General features: G+C 38.1%; 1 protein-coding gene, 1 long non-coding RNA gene and 1 pseudogene across 2 annotated transcripts in view; 2 read left to right on the top strand and 1 right to left on the bottom strand.

Annotated features, from left to right (window-relative positions):
• Positions 1 to 14,115, top strand: part of slc1a7b (solute carrier family 1 member 7b) — a 48,960-nt gene extending 34,845 nt beyond the window's left edge. Inside the window, exons 4-11 of the mRNA XM_085397671.1 lie at positions 361 to 403; positions 504 to 735; positions 852 to 951; positions 6,532 to 6,765; positions 7,628 to 7,822; positions 10,773 to 10,907; positions 11,023 to 11,122; positions 12,681 to 14,115. Of these exons, the coding sequence (XP_085253797.1) occupies positions 361 to 403; positions 504 to 735; positions 852 to 951; positions 6,532 to 6,765; positions 7,628 to 7,822; positions 10,773 to 10,907; positions 11,023 to 11,122; positions 12,681 to 12,941 (1,300 nt within the window). The 3' untranslated portion in view covers positions 12,942 to 14,115. The remainder of the gene's footprint in view (positions 1 to 360; positions 404 to 503; positions 736 to 851; positions 952 to 6,531; positions 6,766 to 7,627; positions 7,823 to 10,772; positions 10,908 to 11,022; positions 11,123 to 12,680) is intronic.
• Positions 1,882 to 3,819, top strand: LOC146641517 (uncharacterized; annotated as a pseudogene).
• LOC146641515 (uncharacterized) lies at positions 12,808 to 17,186 on the bottom strand. Its single transcript, XR_014909563.1, has 3 exons — positions 17,066 to 17,186; positions 14,196 to 14,311; positions 12,808 to 12,881 (listed from the first exon to the last, which is right to left on the bottom strand). It is a non-coding gene; the product is annotated as an uncharacterized LOC146641515 (long non-coding RNA).
• Between the last annotated feature and the right edge of the window lie 945 nt (positions 17,187 to 18,131).

Below are 18,131 nucleotides of genomic sequence, written 5' to 3'. Positions count from 1 at the left end.
AAATAATTATGTCTCCTGAGACTCCCTATCTTGGAAAAATTTCATGGTTTTATTTTCTCCATTACAGGCATCTGGCCTTCATTATTGCACAGTTTCAAAACGATGATAATTTTGTCCTTGGAATCAAGGACTAAATCACCCTAAAACATCTTCTCAGTATCTGACTCCATAAGAAAAGAGGAATGGATTAATATAGAAGAGAGTTCCTTTATGCAGATATTTCCAAAATAAGGTCACAGAAGGTCTACTGAGTTTGGTGTCTGTATGTATGCACTGCATTGGTCAGCTCAATTTTTTATTAGCTGGCATTGTGTTCAACCTTTTAGAACGATTCATTAAATGTATGCGCTTGCCTTGCAGCAACATGTTTCCAGCAAATCTGGTCCAGGCCACATTTCAGCAGGTATGACCTCTGATGACACAAACTGCAGTTTCAGATACAAAGGTTTACATTTTGTAGGACTTCTTTTATAAGAACAACTCTTTCTGTTCCTTGGCAACAGTATCGAACAAGCAGCGATTACATAATGAAGCCCAGACCGACAGTGCGTCAGGCCCAGTCAGAGTCCACCACACGGCGGGCACTCGTCTACGGTATTCAGGATGACAACGGAACCGACATCCAGAACTTTGCTCTTGACCTGACTCCGCCCCCTGATGTTCTCATACAGACACGAGAAGGAACAAGTGATGGAATGAACGTCCTTGGAATTGTTATTTTTTCAGCCACCATGGGTAAAAAAAAATGCATTGTTCTTATCTGACATTTCTTGAATACATCTTGCCTGAAATAAAGAAATTTAAATGATTTTATCCATCATTGTTTCAGAGGTTTTTCTTTGTTTTCACAGGTATTATGTTAGGAAGGATGGGGCCAAATGGCAGTGCCTTGGTAAACTTCTGCCAGAGCCTGAATGAAGCTGTCCTTAGGATTGTCGCCATTGTTATATGGTAATTGTAAAGTATTATTTTTTCTACTTGAAAAAGCTATGAATGAAAGAATTTTCTAAGAAACATAACCAGCATCAGCCGTTTAGACAAGAACTCTACGTATTATCATCAGAATCAGGTTGAGACATGGTTAACCTTTCTTTCACTTTCTTTATTGGATGATTCAAAGTGAGAATGAGTCTGAGTGCAAATAGCAAATTATTATTACCTAATTACAAAGGAATATCCAAATAAATCATTTTCAGAGAAACTGTTCTATTAAAAAGAATCGTGACGAACCTGAACTGCCTTATAGTCAGGATGTTATTGTTTGGAGGATCTTATTCTGCGATTAGAAAGTGTTTATAGAGCCACAGCATCTTATACAGTTCCAATCAAAAGTTTAAGACCACTTGAAAAAAATGGCAAAAAATCACATTTTGCATGGTTAGAGCTTTAACGTGCAAGTAGAAGAAATGGGAGTGTGACAAGACTTTTTTTTAAGTATGCAATTTATTGAAAACAACACTTAAGTTGAAACAGGCTGATTTACAGCTGATCAAAAGTTTAGGATCCCCCCCCCCCCCCCCCCAAAAAAACAAACAAAAAAAACAAACAAAACAAACCCAAAAAAAAAAAAAGATATCAAAGTTCCAAACATGAACTCCGTAACGAGTAGTTCCACCGTTATTGTTGATCAAACAACAGAATTAGAATGACAACAACGGATTTTGAACTAAATTACAGTTTTTCTCAAATGTTAAAACACAAAAGCCAATCCTGTAACCCAAATGACCAGTAGTCTAAACACATTTACTAAATGTAGCCACCATATTCCAGTACCATAAACACATGTCACATGAAGACACAATTCACAAAACACAACCCTCTGTACTCATAAATCTAAACACATTTTTCCTTGCCAAAACACATGTTGCAAAACAACTCTGCTCATATTCTCAAATGAAAGCCCATGTGATGCAAAATGCTTGCCACAGTCACCAATCTGTGAACACAGGGAACACACCTGGCGTCAGTCACTACACACAACGACTCAAAATTGAAGACACCTGTTGCTAATGATGTGACCCCACCTATGAAAGCATAGTTTGGTGAAGATGCCAAACAATCACAATGGATGAAGGCATTCGAGCGTGCGGAAGGAGAAGAGCTGCAGGCCAAAGAGGAAGAGGGGTTGAGATCAGAGGAGGAAGAGGTGAAGGCCTAAGAAGAAGAGGAGTTCAGAGTAGAGGAGGAAGACAAGGAGGCCAACAAGAGAGAGGAGAAGGTCCAGGTGGGAGAAGAAGACAACCTCGCACCATCATAACAGATGATATGCGAGCAACAGTAATTGACCATGTCATTGTCCATGGCATGACAATGGCTGAAGCGGGACGAAGAGTACATCCAAACCTGAGTAGGTCCACCGTGGCCACCATTATCAAGGCATTTAGACAACACAACAGGTATAGTACGCTATTGCTTTCTTTGTCACACTACAGTTTTACAGGCCTGTGAAAGTGGTCTGTTACCTTACATGTAGTTTTACATATAAATCAGTCAATTGACAACACATGTTTCTTTCTTTAGAGCTGAAAGAATGCCACATAGAGGTGGGAGGGTTGCCATATTCACAGCGGCACAAGAAACCCTCATTGCAGATATGGTCCGTGAGAACAACTGCATTAGACTCCGAGAGATCAGAGACAAAGTCATTGCAGATAATGTAAACTTTGAGAACATTGATGCTGTCAGCGTGTCCACAATAGACCGAGTTCTCCGGCGCCAACAGATGAGGATGAAACAGGTCTACAGGGTTCCCTTTGAGCGCAACTCTGCGCGACACATAGGACAACGTTAGGAGTATGTGCAAGTACGTATACATCCATGTCCACAGTACAGTTAGTGGACATACTGTGTTGCTTAGTGGCCTACATTACTTCTGGACAATACTGTGCTACCTGATTGACCGTTCTGAACACCTGTACGCTTTTCCATGTTCACAGAGGATAATGCAGTTGGACGCGATGGCCAGACCCCATGAGTACCTCTTCCTGGATGAGGCTGGCTTCAACCTCCAGAAACGAAGGCGAAGAGGCCGTAACATCATTGGCCAGAGAGCCATCACTGAGGTTCCTGGCCAACGGGGGGGTAATATTACTCTTTGTGCAGCTATGGGTACGGAGGGGCTAGTCCACCGGCATGCTGTCCTTGGGTCTTACAACACCCAACGTCTCCTCACCTTCCTAGAGGAGCTAAAAGACATCCTCCTGGACCGTCAACAACACCATCCTAGGCTAGCACATCACATGTATGTGATCATTTGGGACAACGTCCGCTTCCACAAGACACACCAAATCAGAGAGTGGTTCACCACCAACAGTGACCACTTTTTAAACGTCTGTCTGCCACCCTACTCCCCTTTCCTGAACCCTATAGAGGAGTTCTTCTCATCATGGAGATGGAAGGTGTATGACAGACAGCCATACACAAGAGAGAACCTCGTACGGGCAATGGAGCTGGCCTGTGCTGACATCCCAGTGGAGGCCTTCCAGGGATGGATTCGCCATTCCAGGGCGTTTTTCCCGCGGTGCCTAGCAAGGGACAATATAGCCTGTGATGTGGATGAGGTGATGTGGCCCAATGCAGCTCGGCGACATGATGCCGCACAGTGACTGTGTGTAATACTGTAAAATGACCGTGTAGACAATAAAAAAGACTTCACACCCTGATCATGTTTCCGAGAGTACTGTTGTGTGCGATAGATTCTGTTTTTGCATTGAGTTGTGTTACAGTAGTGTACGTACATGCAGGATGTTTTTATAGATTTATAGTCTTCATGTGAAACTCACAAATCTAAATGCCTAATCCTCTGCAGGGTTCTATGACGATCCGTTACTGTACAGTTTATGAAAATATGCATTGGCAGTTATGAACCAAAGAACCTTCTCACAAATTGAGCATTGTGTTTTCAATTGTTTTGCTGTAGTGTGTAATGCTGTGTATAGTGTTTACAGTTTCGACAGCTTCGAGCTGCTCTCTTGGTGTGGGAGTTTGAGTTTTGCAGTGGGAAGGTGTGGTTGTGTTTATGTAGCTTTAGAGAAGGGTGTTGTGTTTGAACATTGGGGGACCTGGTGGTAACGTTTGTGACATGTGTTTTAGCATTTGAGAAAAACTGTAACAGAATTAGAATGACAAGAATGGAATTTGAATGAAAAGAACTGAATTAGAATGAAATTAACAAAATTAGAATGAGAAAAACAGAATTAGAATGACAAGAACGGAATTTGAATGAAAAGAACTGGATTAGAAGGAAAACAATGGCTTTTGAACGAAAACAACAGAATTAGAATGACAAGAACAGAATTTGAATGAAAACACCGGAATTTGAAAGAAAACAACAACATTTGAATGAAAAGAACTGGAATAGAATGAGAACAACGGAATTTGAATGAGAACAACAGAATTTGAATGAAAACAACAGAATTAGAATGAAAACAACAGAATTTGAATAAAAAGAACTGAACTAGAATGGAAACAACAAAATTTGAATGAAAAAACAGGATTAGAATGAAGAGAATGGAATTTGAATGAAAATAACAGAATTAGAATGACAAAAACAGAATTTCAATGAAAACACCCAAAGTTGAAAGAAATCAACAAAATTTGAATGAAAACAGCAAAACTAGAGTGAAAATAACATAATTAGAATGAAAACAACAGAATTAGAATGAAAACAATGGAATTTGAATGAAAAGAACTGAATTAGAATGAAAACAACAAAATTTGAATGAAAAAACTGGTTTAGAATGAAGAGAACAGAATTTCAATGAGAACAGCAGAATTAGAATAACAAGAACGGAAGTTGAATGAAAGCACTGGAATTTGAAAGAAAACAACAAAATTTGAATGAAAACAACAACATTTGAATGAAAAGAACTGGACTAGAATGAAAAGAACTGATTTTGAACAAAAACAACAGAATTAGAATGACAAGGATAGAATTTGAATGAAAACATGGGGATTAGAATGAAGAATTTGAATGAAAAGAACTGAGTTTGAATGAAAAGAACTGAGTTTGAATGAAAAGAAAAGTTTTAGGATGAAAACAACGGAATTAGAATGAAAAGAAAAGAATTAGAATGACAACAACGGATTTTGAACTAAATTAACAGAATTAGAATAACAAGAACGGAATTTGAATGAAAACAGAAATTTGAATGAAAACAACAGAATTAGAATGAAAAGAACTGAACTAGAATTGAAACAACAACATTTGAATGAAAAAACAGGATTAGAATGAAGAGAATGGAATTTGAATGAAAACACCAGAAGTTGAAAGAAATCAACCAAATTTGAATGAAAACAACAGAACTAGAGTGAAAATAACATAATTTCAATGAAAAAACTCGCACGTAGAAAACATCTCAGGTGGGATCTGCTTGTCATGCAAGTAACGTTGGAAACCATCAGAACCATTAAGGTTACATTTTTTTCTCATCAGAGAATAAAACTTTCTTCCACCTTTCAATGTCCCATGATTGGAGCTCTCTTGCAAAATCCAAACGGTCAGTTCTGTGGCATTCAAGGAGACGAAGCATTTAAAGCCGTTTTTAAAGCCCTTCGGTCTCAGATGCCCTCTGATGGCTATGGGGCTGCAGTCAGAACCAATAATGGCCTTAATTTGGGTCAAGGATCGTCCAGTGTCTTGATGGACAGCCAATTGGATCCTCCGGCTCAGTGCTGGATAAATTTTGGCGGGTCTTCCAGAATCATTTAAAAAATTCGAAATGACTGTCTGTGTGTGAGAAACTCTGCTTATGCTCAACTCTGTTAGTTCAACATCAGAATGTCATGACAGTGTGACTACCTGACAGAAAATGACAATGAATCCAAATTTTTGCATAGATTTGGGCTTGTAAAGGCATGTGGTACTAAACTTTTGATCAGCTGTTAAACAGCTGTTAAACTGTTTCAGTTTAAGCATTCTTTTCAATGAATTGAATACTCAAAAAATGTTTTGTCTCACTCCCATTCCTTCTTGTTGCATGTTAAAGCTCTATGCTATATTTGGAACCTTGTTAAGATCGAACCATGCAAAATATAATTTTTTGCCATTTTTCAAGTGGTCTTATACTTTTGATCGGGACTGTATATGCACATTAATAAATATTAAAAATGTGTCAATCTAATATCTACACATTAAGTAGGATTAATTCCACCATTATAATCTGGTCATTTATCCTAGTATATTATGTTATGTGTATGCAGGTATATTGTAATTTAATAGTTTTTTCAGAGAAAGAAAAAATAAAGGATTTAGTCTTGGACAATCCTGTCACTCTTACTTTTAAAGCTCAATTGCTAAAACTAACTAGCTCCTTCTTGTCTAGATTTCTTGTCTGGTTGTCATTCAGCTGACTGATGGTTGGACAGACTGCACGCATATGTTCACATGCCCCTAATCTAATTATTTTTTTTAAAAGGACATTGGTGTTTCTTAGTGTAAAACTCTGTGTATGGCTTCTTTTCTCCCACCATCTCATAAAATCTAAGACTTATAACTGTCATTTTGACACTTGATTGTCTTCATCTCCTCAGGTATTTTCCATTTGGTATTGTTTTCCTGGTGGCTGGAAAGATCCTGGAAATGAGTGATCCCTCAGCCATGGGGAAGAAGCTCGGTTTCTATGCCATCACTGTGGTGTTTGGTTTGGTGCTGCACGGCTTGTTTATCCTGCCTGCTATGTACTTCTTCATCACCAAAAAGAGTCCCATTGTTTACATACGGGGAATCCTGCAAGCCCTGCTCATTGCACTGGCAACCTCCTCCAGGTAAAGAAACTTATTATAGAGAGAATGAATGCGTTACAAAAGGAAAACATCAGTAACTCATTTTATCATCTCATATGTGAGTCAAAATAAAACATCCCCGAGTCTTAACAACACTTATTCTTTTCTTCCTTTTTACTGGAACCTTTACTGTGAAAAATCTCAAAGGGCTGTTGGCTGATCAGAAAACATCTGGTGTGTGGGAAGAGAGGGAAAAGTAAAAGAGCATTCCACGTGTCTTTAAACAGACTCCACTGATGCTTGTGTATCATGTGTGCATGCTGACAGATCATATTCTATAACAAAAACAGGCTTTAGTTTTAATTTAGATGACCATGTCAGTGTTTTTGCATGTATTTGGCAGACATTGTGTTTGCTGTGGTAGATCTGTGACTGCCTTCATTTGTATCTCGTGTGTAAACGAATGAAAACAAGTTGTAGGTAGGGAAGCTCTAAAGTGAAAAACACAACAGTATACTTTAGAAAATGCACCTCAACAATATGTGATTTGACATAAACTGGTTAAACCTCTCCAAAAGCACTGCTATGGTCTATTAATGTTTTCTATTCTATTTTCTATTCAGTTTTAAACAAATCATTCCTTGTTGCATACGCAGACTGACAAAGACGGAGTTCTTCTGAGGTCTTTGGGGTCAGATTGGCTTCATCACGCATGCATGTGTTTGCTAGACTCAGATTAGTAAAAAGCATCTGCTGCATGCTGTCATGCAAAGCATTATTATTCTTAGTCAGCATGAATGAACAGATTGTGTTTGTTTGCATGCATACCTGAGAGAAATTAGGAGGCTTCATATTTATTTTTTTTATTAGCTGTCCTCTCTGTCTTTTTCTTCGTTTTCCTCAGCTCAGCCACTTTGCCTATAACCTTCAAGTGCCTCTTAGAGAACAACCACATTGACCGTCGCATCATCCGTTTCGTGCTACCCGTGGGTGCAACCATCAATATGGACGGCACCGCTCTCTATGAGGCTGTTGCAGCAATATTCATTGCACAAGTTAATAATTATGAGCTGGACTTCGGTCAGATCATCACCATCAGGTCAGTAAACCTTTTTTAAATGTAATTTTAATTGACTTTATTTATTTTGACAAAGCCATGTAAGTATCATTGAATATTTTTAGTCATTCATATGCTTTACATTAATCACGCTGGAAGTCCTGTTCTGATCAGAGGGCTGCACTAACTCAGAGCAAGCATCACCTTCTGTGTCAAACTTAACCACCTTTCATGTCAAGGATCATCTCTGGTGATTAGACCTCGGTGTCAGGCTTAATGACCGAACAGCAGGTTTCAATTGAAGGGCTTGCAGTGTCCAAAACAGAAGGTATTTATCTTGCAGTGCACCACGAATTTGTTCAGGAGGTGGTGAGGAGATTTAGTGTACCATCCTGCGTTTTCTGAGGAAAAACATTCGCTACAAACCACCTGAACTGTGATACGTAAAATCGTGTTTTACGTATCACACAACACACTGAAGATGCAGGAGTGGGGTTTTTTGCCACATCAACACAATGCTCATCACCACAACACCCTGTTCATCAGATTTGTCTCTCAGGGACTTATTTTCCTTTCACAAAATAAAATTCAAGTTGAAGAGTTTCAATTTTAGACAGTTGTCAGCAGCTGAAATCTGTTTATAATGCTGCTTTATGTTTTTGTGTTGAAGCTGAAAAAATGTTTGAAAGCCCATCCCAGTGATTCACTGTTGCAGCAGAGAGCTGCTCAAGCACAGCAATGGATGCACGTAAAAGAATGGCTCATCATGCTGATCATCACAGAGACTCAAGCTCGAGAAAGAATACGCTGATGAATGTATTATTGTGCCTGCTGGTGTGAATGACAGCCAGACCTCAGGCTTCGCCGAAGTGAGAGGCTGCAACTTCTGAAGGGACTTTTTAAATAGATTGTTCCAGCGTAATTCATCAACCACATCAAACTATGGGCTAAAAACTAAGCTCAGTAGCCACACATGTAGTTTTAATTGTCTGTCATATCAGACTACTATGTGTAAAATGATGCTCACAGTGAACATTGCTGTTGGATAGTTGGTTTTGGAGCTTTATAAGGGAAATGTAGACTTCTACCAACAAATCTATTGAAGCATACTGATGCCTTCAAGATTAAAACAAAAAAAGAAGAAGTAGATAAAATAAGTTTCCCTTTAACCACTACTTATAAACACTATTTCTGTGTGGGAAACAACATCTACTGGTGCTGAACATGCAGAGGAGCTTGCTGGAAGACAGATGTGGAAAAATAAATCACAGAAAACAAACAAGGGCTTATAACAGACGGAAATAAATAAAAATAACAAATAAATGGCTTGCTGGCATTCCTTGAGATAATAAATATAATAAATGAGATGAAGTAAACCAACACTCTAATACATTTTCTCAGTCAAGTGTCTCATTTCCCTGTGGACTCTGCTGGTGATAAGAAACAAGTACTACAGAGAACTACAGGCTCCCATGGTCTGGTTGACAAAATGCTGATGGAGGATACTGTCTTTCTGAGATTCTTTAGAAAAAGCAAAGAAAAGTAGAACTTTTCTCAAATTCAGTATTAGTGTAAGAGGCTGGCCCTGCAGATGCTTTCTTCCTGTTTAAGGAATCTTTGAGCTTCTCTCATTCCTCTAATTTCTACACTTCTAAAACATATGGAGGACAGAGGAGAGAAGAGGCTTCTGTAGGAACTATAACCAAGGATGCACAGATGTATCTTTTGCTGAAGTGTCTTTACCTTCAACTCTTTCACATTGTGTAATGTTGTGAAAATAATTAAAAGTGGCTGTAAAGAAAAAAATAAAAAATGCCATGGGCACTGTTACCCCTGTGTACACCTATATATGGGCTATAATAAAATTATTTATGACGCAGGTGTATAATACATCATGTTTAATTGGTTTTCATTGCTTTAAAATGAGGCTCCAAATGCCTGTTTCCTTGACTCCTCGCTCCTTGTGTTGTCTCATTGCCTCCTCTGCTCAGATCTGTGGTAGAAGGAACTAACATGTGAAAACTGAAAACTTTGTAAATCTCTGCATGAGAACCAGTTTTTCCATAAAATTAGAAAAATTGACAAGCGGAGGACAAAGGAAGGCTGTCATTAGCCAGAGTACGCTTTTATAGATGTAGTATAAACATGACAGCTTATCACTTATCACTGAAGAGCCACGTGGCCTCAATAAACCAGTATATTCCCGTGATATCATGGTTGAGTTTCTGACCCTAACTCCCATTTCATCATTTCACCCCAGACTGTGGTGTAGTGAGTTGTGGGATCATCTCTTCGTCAAACTCTGGAGCTGCACCAGATATCCGATGTGCCAACATTTTACACCAGATAAGAGGCTTCCCAATTAGACAGTTGCCTTAGAGACATTATTAACATTATTGTGTACTTTTGGGGCCAGGCTCACCTTGAGATATAATCCACAAAACAAATTAGGCAAGAAGAGTCTTTAATTTACTTTAAAGTATTTGCATTCAGCACAAAAATGAACTAAACACAACAAATCCTGATGAACAAAAATAGATGGAAAAATGAATTAGAACCACCACATATGGGGGGGAAAACAATCAGTAAAAGTATGTGAGAATATCAGGACTATATTTGAAGTTAAAATTCCACAACAGTTGATGTCATGGACCAATACCTCTGTCACAGAAACATCTTCTTTCAGCTGCTCCCTTCAGGGGTCTCCACAGTGGATGATCTGACTCCGTCTCACCCTTTGTCTAGCTTCCTCTTCTCTAACACTAACCCTCTGGGTTACTCAGGGAGTCTGGTTGGCATAAATGCAAATTGAAAGCATTCTTTGTCACTTTAGGGGTTTATTTGGACAAAGAAGCAGTTTTTAAAGTAGAGCTGTTCTGCTTTGCCATATTTTCTGTCACACGTGTACTGTTTCAGCAGAAGAAGTCGTCCACTTTATATTTGTCATCAGCTTTTTTACTTTAATTAACTTCACCTCCCATCTCTCCAACAGCATCACTGCTACTGCAGCCAGCATAGGTGCAGCAGGAATACCACAAGCTGGGCTGGTCACCATGGTGATAGTGCTAACATCTGTTGGTCTGCCAACTGACGACATCACTCTCATCATTGCAGTAGACTGGGCATTGTAAGTTGCATATCACTTCTAAAATGTACTAGATATCCAAACCGACAACAGCTCTACTGACTCGATTTCTATCGGTCCAAATAAAAAGTGTCTTAAATGTCTTCTTCTTTTACAGAGACAGATTTCGCACCATGGTCAACGTAATGGGGGATGCTTTGGCCACAGGCATCATGGCACACATCTGCAGAAAAGACTTCATGAAAGAGGGAGATGGGGTGAGTTTTAATGACAATATGTTTCAAAGGACTTGGGTAATTGGGGTGATTGAGCCCATAGTTTGCTTCTTGGGGCTGAAAACGTTATTAGTTCTGTTTCACGCATTTTTAGAGATTTGGCTAAGTAGTAGGCATTTAGAAGAAACTGAAGATTTAAGTGTGTATTTACTATAATTTTAGGTTTAGCCCCTCCCTACTTTCATCAAATCATTTGCAATCCTTTAGACAGCAATTACAACCCCAGTTCCAAAACGTTGACATGGTGTATAAAATGCAAATAAGACAGAATGAAATGATTCACAAGATTCCCATAAACCTTTAAGCTGAGAAAAGTGAGCAGCACTAAAAAGAAACAGCTGGAGGAACATTTTGCATCTAATTGGGTTAACTGGCAACTGATCAGTGCCATTGGGTATAAAGAGAGAATCTTAGAGAGTTTCTCAGAAGTAAAGAAGGGCAGAGGCTCCCTAATCTGCAAAATAATGCATGTAGAAATGTGAGAATATCTCATCATCTGCAGCACATAATAAAAATCTAATATTCAAAGTCAGAATATTCAGAATCTGGGGACAGGTCTGAAAATGAGTAGTGGATGACTATGATTTTCAGGACCTGGGGCAGCACTTCATTAAAAACAGACATGATTAATACTACATAGGCTTAGGAACACTTCCAGAAATCACTCTCTAAACACAATTCAACATGCCATTCACAAATGTAGGTTAAAGCTGTATCATGCAAAGATGAAGGCGCATGTGAACATGATCAGAATAGCCAATTCTGATGGCACCATCAATGCTGAAAGGTATGTAAAGGTCTTAGAGCAATATATCCTCCCGTCCAGACACTCCATGCCTTTCACCAGTTGAAAGCATGTGGAATTCAGTAAAAGGACTGGATGTTAGAGTCCCTGATATTGCATTGCTTTATATGGAGAGAATCTTGAGGGGTGGCTGTTATGAGGAAAGGCAGCCCAGAAACTTTACCAGCAGCACACATCGTTGTGTGCCTCAACATTTTTATTTTTTTTATTGGGGTTGTAATTGAACAGTACAAAACTGCAGTGACTAATAATGAAATCTGATTTGTTAGTTGTTGTTGATGTTAGTTGACTGACTGATGCTCTGTGCAGGACGCGCCCCGCCTCTCATCCTATCACAGCTTCAGTCACCCTGAGTTTGACAAGTGGTTTAGAAAACTGATACAATAATTCAAAAATACTTCTATTGAAGGTAATTGGGGTTTAAATGGCTTCCAAATCTTTTGTGCACGTTTTACACAACATACAAAGATTTTGGAGACTGAGCTAAAAAAAAAAATTGCACACAATTGATGAACATTTAAATAATGGGAAAAAATAATCTAATAATTTCATTATTTATTTTTGCCATTGGAAAAATGTATTTGTTAAAAACTAAAATGTATTACAACCACAAGAAGTGGCACTTCAATAGCCTTGGATCATTTTTCCTTTTCAACCTTTGGTTTCCTTAACAAAGAGAACCTTCTGAGCACTCCAGATTTTTTCAAGTAGTCCCATATATTATCCAATCTACAGGTACCTTTGATCTGTGAGACCAAAACAGCAATGAGCACCCCTCCTGTGATGAACTGCCACACCAACAATGGCAACTGCCGACCCCCTCCTTTAGGGGTCAAACACCAGTTCATCCCTCCTGAAGTGGCTCAACTCATACAACTGGAGGAGGGCGTTCGGCCGCTTTCAGACAGGAAGAAACCTCCAATTCCTCCGAGACATCTGAAGAAGAGCAAAGAACACTGCACTATAGATATGAATGGCCTTGAGACCAATGTATAGCCTCCTCTTGCAGTTTGAATGGTTCTCTGTAAGTTATGCTGAAAGGAGCGCAGCAGCAAAGGACACCCGTGCAGGCAGAAGGACAATACAGATGAGCTCATCTAGCTCCACAAAAACCTTTTAAAGCAAAGCAGTTGCAAAAGACTCCACAATAGCGCATTTACAGTGGAATTTATGGCAACACAAGGACAATGATACGATTTCTATTATAAAATTTGTCCTTGGTCCTGTACCTGCTATTACTTGCATTGATTCAATAATTTTTATTTGATATATACATTTTTTATGACTTTTTGTTTTTGTTTTGTTTTTTGACAATGTATTTTTTTGTACTGCTGTACTGCAAGCAGCCAGCTGTTTGCATTATAAAAGATGAGACAGGATGTCTGCTTGGAGCTAAATGATCAGGAGGCAAAGTGAAATGCACACATTTTTTAAGTTTGCCTTAACAAAGCTGGTGGTGCTAGGCTGATGGTTATTATGGGACAAGAGGAAGTTGAGTGAACTGAATTTGTACCCACCCCTGTAGTGATGTTATAACTTTGATATGTGTTTAAAACAGAGATTAGAACTGTTTTATGTGTTTGAACAGCCTCAGGATCATTTGATTTAATTAAGCTTTCTGGCATATTAGCAGCCTGAAAACATCCACTAGTAATTTAATTAAATGTTTGTCAGTTGACTTGATATCAAACAGAAATTGGCACATTTCAATAAAACATTAAGTTACTAACCAGCTCTTCCATTTCTGCTGTGTTAGTTGGTTATTTTTTTCTCATTTATGTAGTGAGCCAATAAAGCACTGGGGGAGCTTCCTCCTGTCAATACCCAACCTAAATTATTTCACCCAATCCCAACTCCAGTAGAAGAAGGGAATGGAAAACTACATGCCTTGTTCCATCTGGAAACGCATCTAAAAGTTGAGCTATTTAAAGGAGTTCAATAGTCAGATTTTGGGTAACTTATGCTACAATTAAATTAATCCGACTATAACACACATGTAAAAAAATGTTTTTGTAAAGTGGCCTATATAAGTGTATCACTCACACTGGTTAGCAGCGTTGGGAAGGTTACTTTTAAAATGTATTCCACTACAGATTACAGAATACATTCCCCCAAATGTATTCTGTAACGTATTCCGTTACGTTACTTAATGACAGTAACGTATTCTAAATACTTTGGATTACTTAATATATTATCATGCTTTTTACAACTACGTGAATGTACTATTGCTGTGTGATTTATTACTATTACCGAAGGTCCGCGACTCCGAACTGTAGTAAAGGGACCTCTGACTAATACGGCGGGTTCATGTCGGGCTCTCTCTCACCCAGGAGGCACACAGTCGCAGAGAGAGAGCGCGCTGCCGCCTGGAACAACAGAACATAGCTGTCAAACAAACCCAAACAACCCGTGACAATATGAAACAGGAAAGTACCGCAGTGTAATCCATTTATTTCAACAAAGTAACTGTATTCTAAATACCACCTTTTTAAATGGTAACTGTAACGGAATACAATTACTCATATTTTGTATTTTAAATACGTAATGGCGGTACATGTATTCCGTTACTCCCCAACACTGCTGGTTAGTGACACACCCCACCACCACAGCTGTCTATTCCTCGACTACTGGAGGTTACTGGCTGTTACTGGGTGACAGCCAGTAGGGAGCAAACACTTGCTAATTCACCACAGGGAGATGAAACTTGAATAAGTGAAAGAAATCAGTCAGAGACATCTTTGAATGGAAATTAAGATCGTAATATGTTGCACGGGCCTGGATATTCACGCCATTTTCCTTCACTAAAATATCTATATAACAACTGCAAAGACAGTCTAAGTTGCAACTAACTAGCAACAAACACCCTGACCGACTGTTCATGTCATTTTACTCTAGTTAATAATAAGCTACTTTCATAAACCTCTTAGAACAGCACCATCTCCTTCTTCTTTTTTTTATTTATTGACATATCGTCTTACATTGAAACTGCTGGAAAATTGTGAACTATAGTTTCTTTCCACTGGCTTTGTCAGCAAACATATCACATATGTGCATGCGTAATACTTGACACAGGCACCATGATTTTACCAAATGCTTTGTGGACTGCTTGGTACCGTTTGAGATGGTGATATAACTGAAGATTTGACAAACTCACTCAAAGGGTATCTCAAACCTAACACAACCTAACGCCCATTTTACTCTATATGGGAACGCAAATTTAAAATAAAGAATACTTGCATTCATTTGGAACGTTTTTACTTGGGTCATAAATCAATGTCTATACAGTCATACTTCTTTCAGCAACTCAGAGGCATGGCCGCCTGCAGGCTATTGGAAAGAATCTAGATTTAATGCACATTTGCAGAAAAAGCATAGAGCACATGCTATTTATAAATTACCATTGCAGTTTTGCCGCTCCAGAAAGAGAATTTCCATCATGATCCAAAATTATAATTATTAAGAACATTTTCTTACTGTACATTTCAATTTTGTCATATAAAGGCAGAAATGTACTCTTCCAAATAGTATGTTTTCATCTGTTTTGTCATTCCATTAATAATTTTTCTCAGCTCTTTACACAGTAAATACCAGAGAATTCAGAGCATACAGACTGAGATGTGTTTTTCTCTGGCTAGTGTCCTGCCTTTTTTTATAATACTGAACAGATCTGCTATAGCTCCACACAGAGCAGTGACACTGCCATGTGTGGGAGAAGCTGCAGAAACAGCGAACAGATTTCAGCCTTTTCAAATAATTTATTCTTGTGTTTTTGACTGTCTATGTATGACAATATTGCATTCATATCAATAAAGTGAGATTTTATGCTGAAATATGTATCCTGTTAGAAAACATGAATGAACTAAAGGGTCAGTAAAATCAGCACTGGTTGAAGCTCCGGTTTTGTTGATAGAATTAAAATATTTCATTCGCAAGCAAATGTTATTAATCATAGTGGAAAATAATATGTATATTTACCTTCACTGCAGGTAAATCACTGCTTTTCAAGATTATTGCTATTATTAAACCAACTCGCTGGTAAAACATTACGATTTATCCAAACTGTTTAGTAATAGCAGAAAAAATCGTTATAATTTTTATCTTAAATTATCTGATCTGAAATTTCCCACTTGTGGGACTAATAAAAGTATCTTATCTTATCTTATCTTATCTTATCTTATCTTATCTTATCTTACCACTCATTATGATTTTAGTTAACTTATTTTTTGTTAAACAGCATGAAGGTAAGATGTCTATTACAAGTGACGTATATTGATAATTGATGGCAGCAAATATGTTCTGAGTGGACAGAATCAATTACCAGTCTCCTGTTCACTTTATGTTTCTGACATTATACTAAAATTTGGCTGTAATTCATCTAAAGGACGCTCTTAAGATAGTCCTTAATATGAAGGAGTGAATAAACCTTAACACGTAAAACAAGAAAATATTTTTTGCAGATAAAATATCAGTTTTATGTCTTTTTTTTTCTTACAGGAAAGACTTACTAGTCTACTAGTAGAGTCATTGCTAATGGGTACAAATTTGTCTTTTAAGGACTTATTGGACTCTGACAGAACTTCTGTCTTTCACCTCCTTTTTAGCACCCCATTTCTAAAAGATACACTAGAAAAACCAGAGTATAATTAAATCATAAAAAACAGTAAAGATTTATGTCTGGTGTTTTTGGACTAATAATAACAATAACAACAATAATAAAAATCTCCCATTTTTTAAGCCTGCCTACAGTTCTGCACATCTGCAAGTTGCTTTGCAACCCTCGTCCACTCCACCTACTCTTTTCAAGTTGTGTATGATCGATGTCACCAGAGATGGGCAGTAACGCGTTACTTGTAACGTGTCACTGTAATCTGATTACTTTTTTCAAGTAACGAGTAAAGTAAGGGATTACTATTGCAAAAACGGTAATTAGATTACCGTTACTTTGTCATAGGAACACTGCGTTACTAAAACCGTGATTTTTTTTGCAAGAATGTCTCATGACAGTGACGTAAGCGAGTGCGTCGTTCATGACAACAGCTGTGTGCAGATCAACAATGGATCATATATCGAGTGTAGGAGAGAGTATGAGCGTGCAGCGTTTAAAGCGTGGAAGTACTGACCTTACTTTGAGTTTGATTTCATAAAAAGTGACAAAAACATTAGTGTCCGTTGTGCGTGGGAAGAAAACTTCTTTTTACACCGAAACCCCCCCCCCAAACAAGCTCCGAGTGCGCAACGATGTAATGGGAAATTCACAGAGAAACTCGTGGATTCTTCAACTGACCGCTGCGGCACACCTGCACCAGAGCACACCTCCGCCTACGTCACTCCTGCTATACAGGTGAAAATAGAGCAACAGGACCGCTGAGTCTTTGACTTTATTTATTTTCTGCTGTGTTTTACTTGCATCTATTTGAAAGAGTGAGTGTAAAAACAAAAAATATTTTATTTTATGTGCTGGAATGTGCAGAAAATAGGTTTAAATGTTAAACTAATTTAGCTAACGTAGCGTTTCCTGTAAGCCTCTTGTCCATTAACATTTAGTGGTTCACTTTGGAGTTTCTAACAGGTGGCTATATCGTGTCCAGATGATTCAGAGGAGGAAGCTTTCTTGCAGAAAACTGATTTTGCAAATGTTTTATGAGGAAGCAAAATAAAATGCAACACATTCAACACATTTTCGGTTGTAAAATGGAATGTAAACTTTTGATTGTTTACCAGAAAACTCCACAGGGGGCTTTTGTGTTCTCTCCCAGATTGGTAAACTCTGACAGAAACAAAAGGAAGCAATTACAGAATGCAAATCTAGTGAACGACTCAAACGCTGATGAATAAATATATTTGATATTATGGTGATGAAATGCAGCTTTAAAGCTTTCCCATTGTTGCTATTCATTCTTTCTCTACCATTTTAAAAATAAACGCTTGAGATTTTTTAAATGTTTTAGATCTTCTGTGTTATTCCTAAAACTTCAATTACTTATGTAAAAACTAAGCTCTACGTTCAGAATAATGACATTAAATTGCAGCCTTTTTTGAGAATACTTGTAGCCAGGTTTGATTCAACAGTTTCTGTGGCTTTGTTGGTTTCATTGGAAATCGTATACTTATATTGGCACTTTTGTTTCAAATGTTTTCACAGTATTGTAAGTAAAATCACTCTTTTTTTAATGCAATGAGCCAAGG

Source organism: Rhamphochromis longiceps, linkage group LG23, assembly GCF_057381845.1.
Source record: "Rhamphochromis longiceps isolate RC_006_pf linkage group LG23, R_longiceps_female_GT1.1, whole genome shotgun sequence".
Taxonomy (NCBI): Eukaryota; Metazoa; Chordata; class Actinopteri; order Cichliformes; family Cichlidae; genus Rhamphochromis; species Rhamphochromis longiceps.
This window is presented reverse-complemented; position numbering and strand designations above follow the sequence as displayed.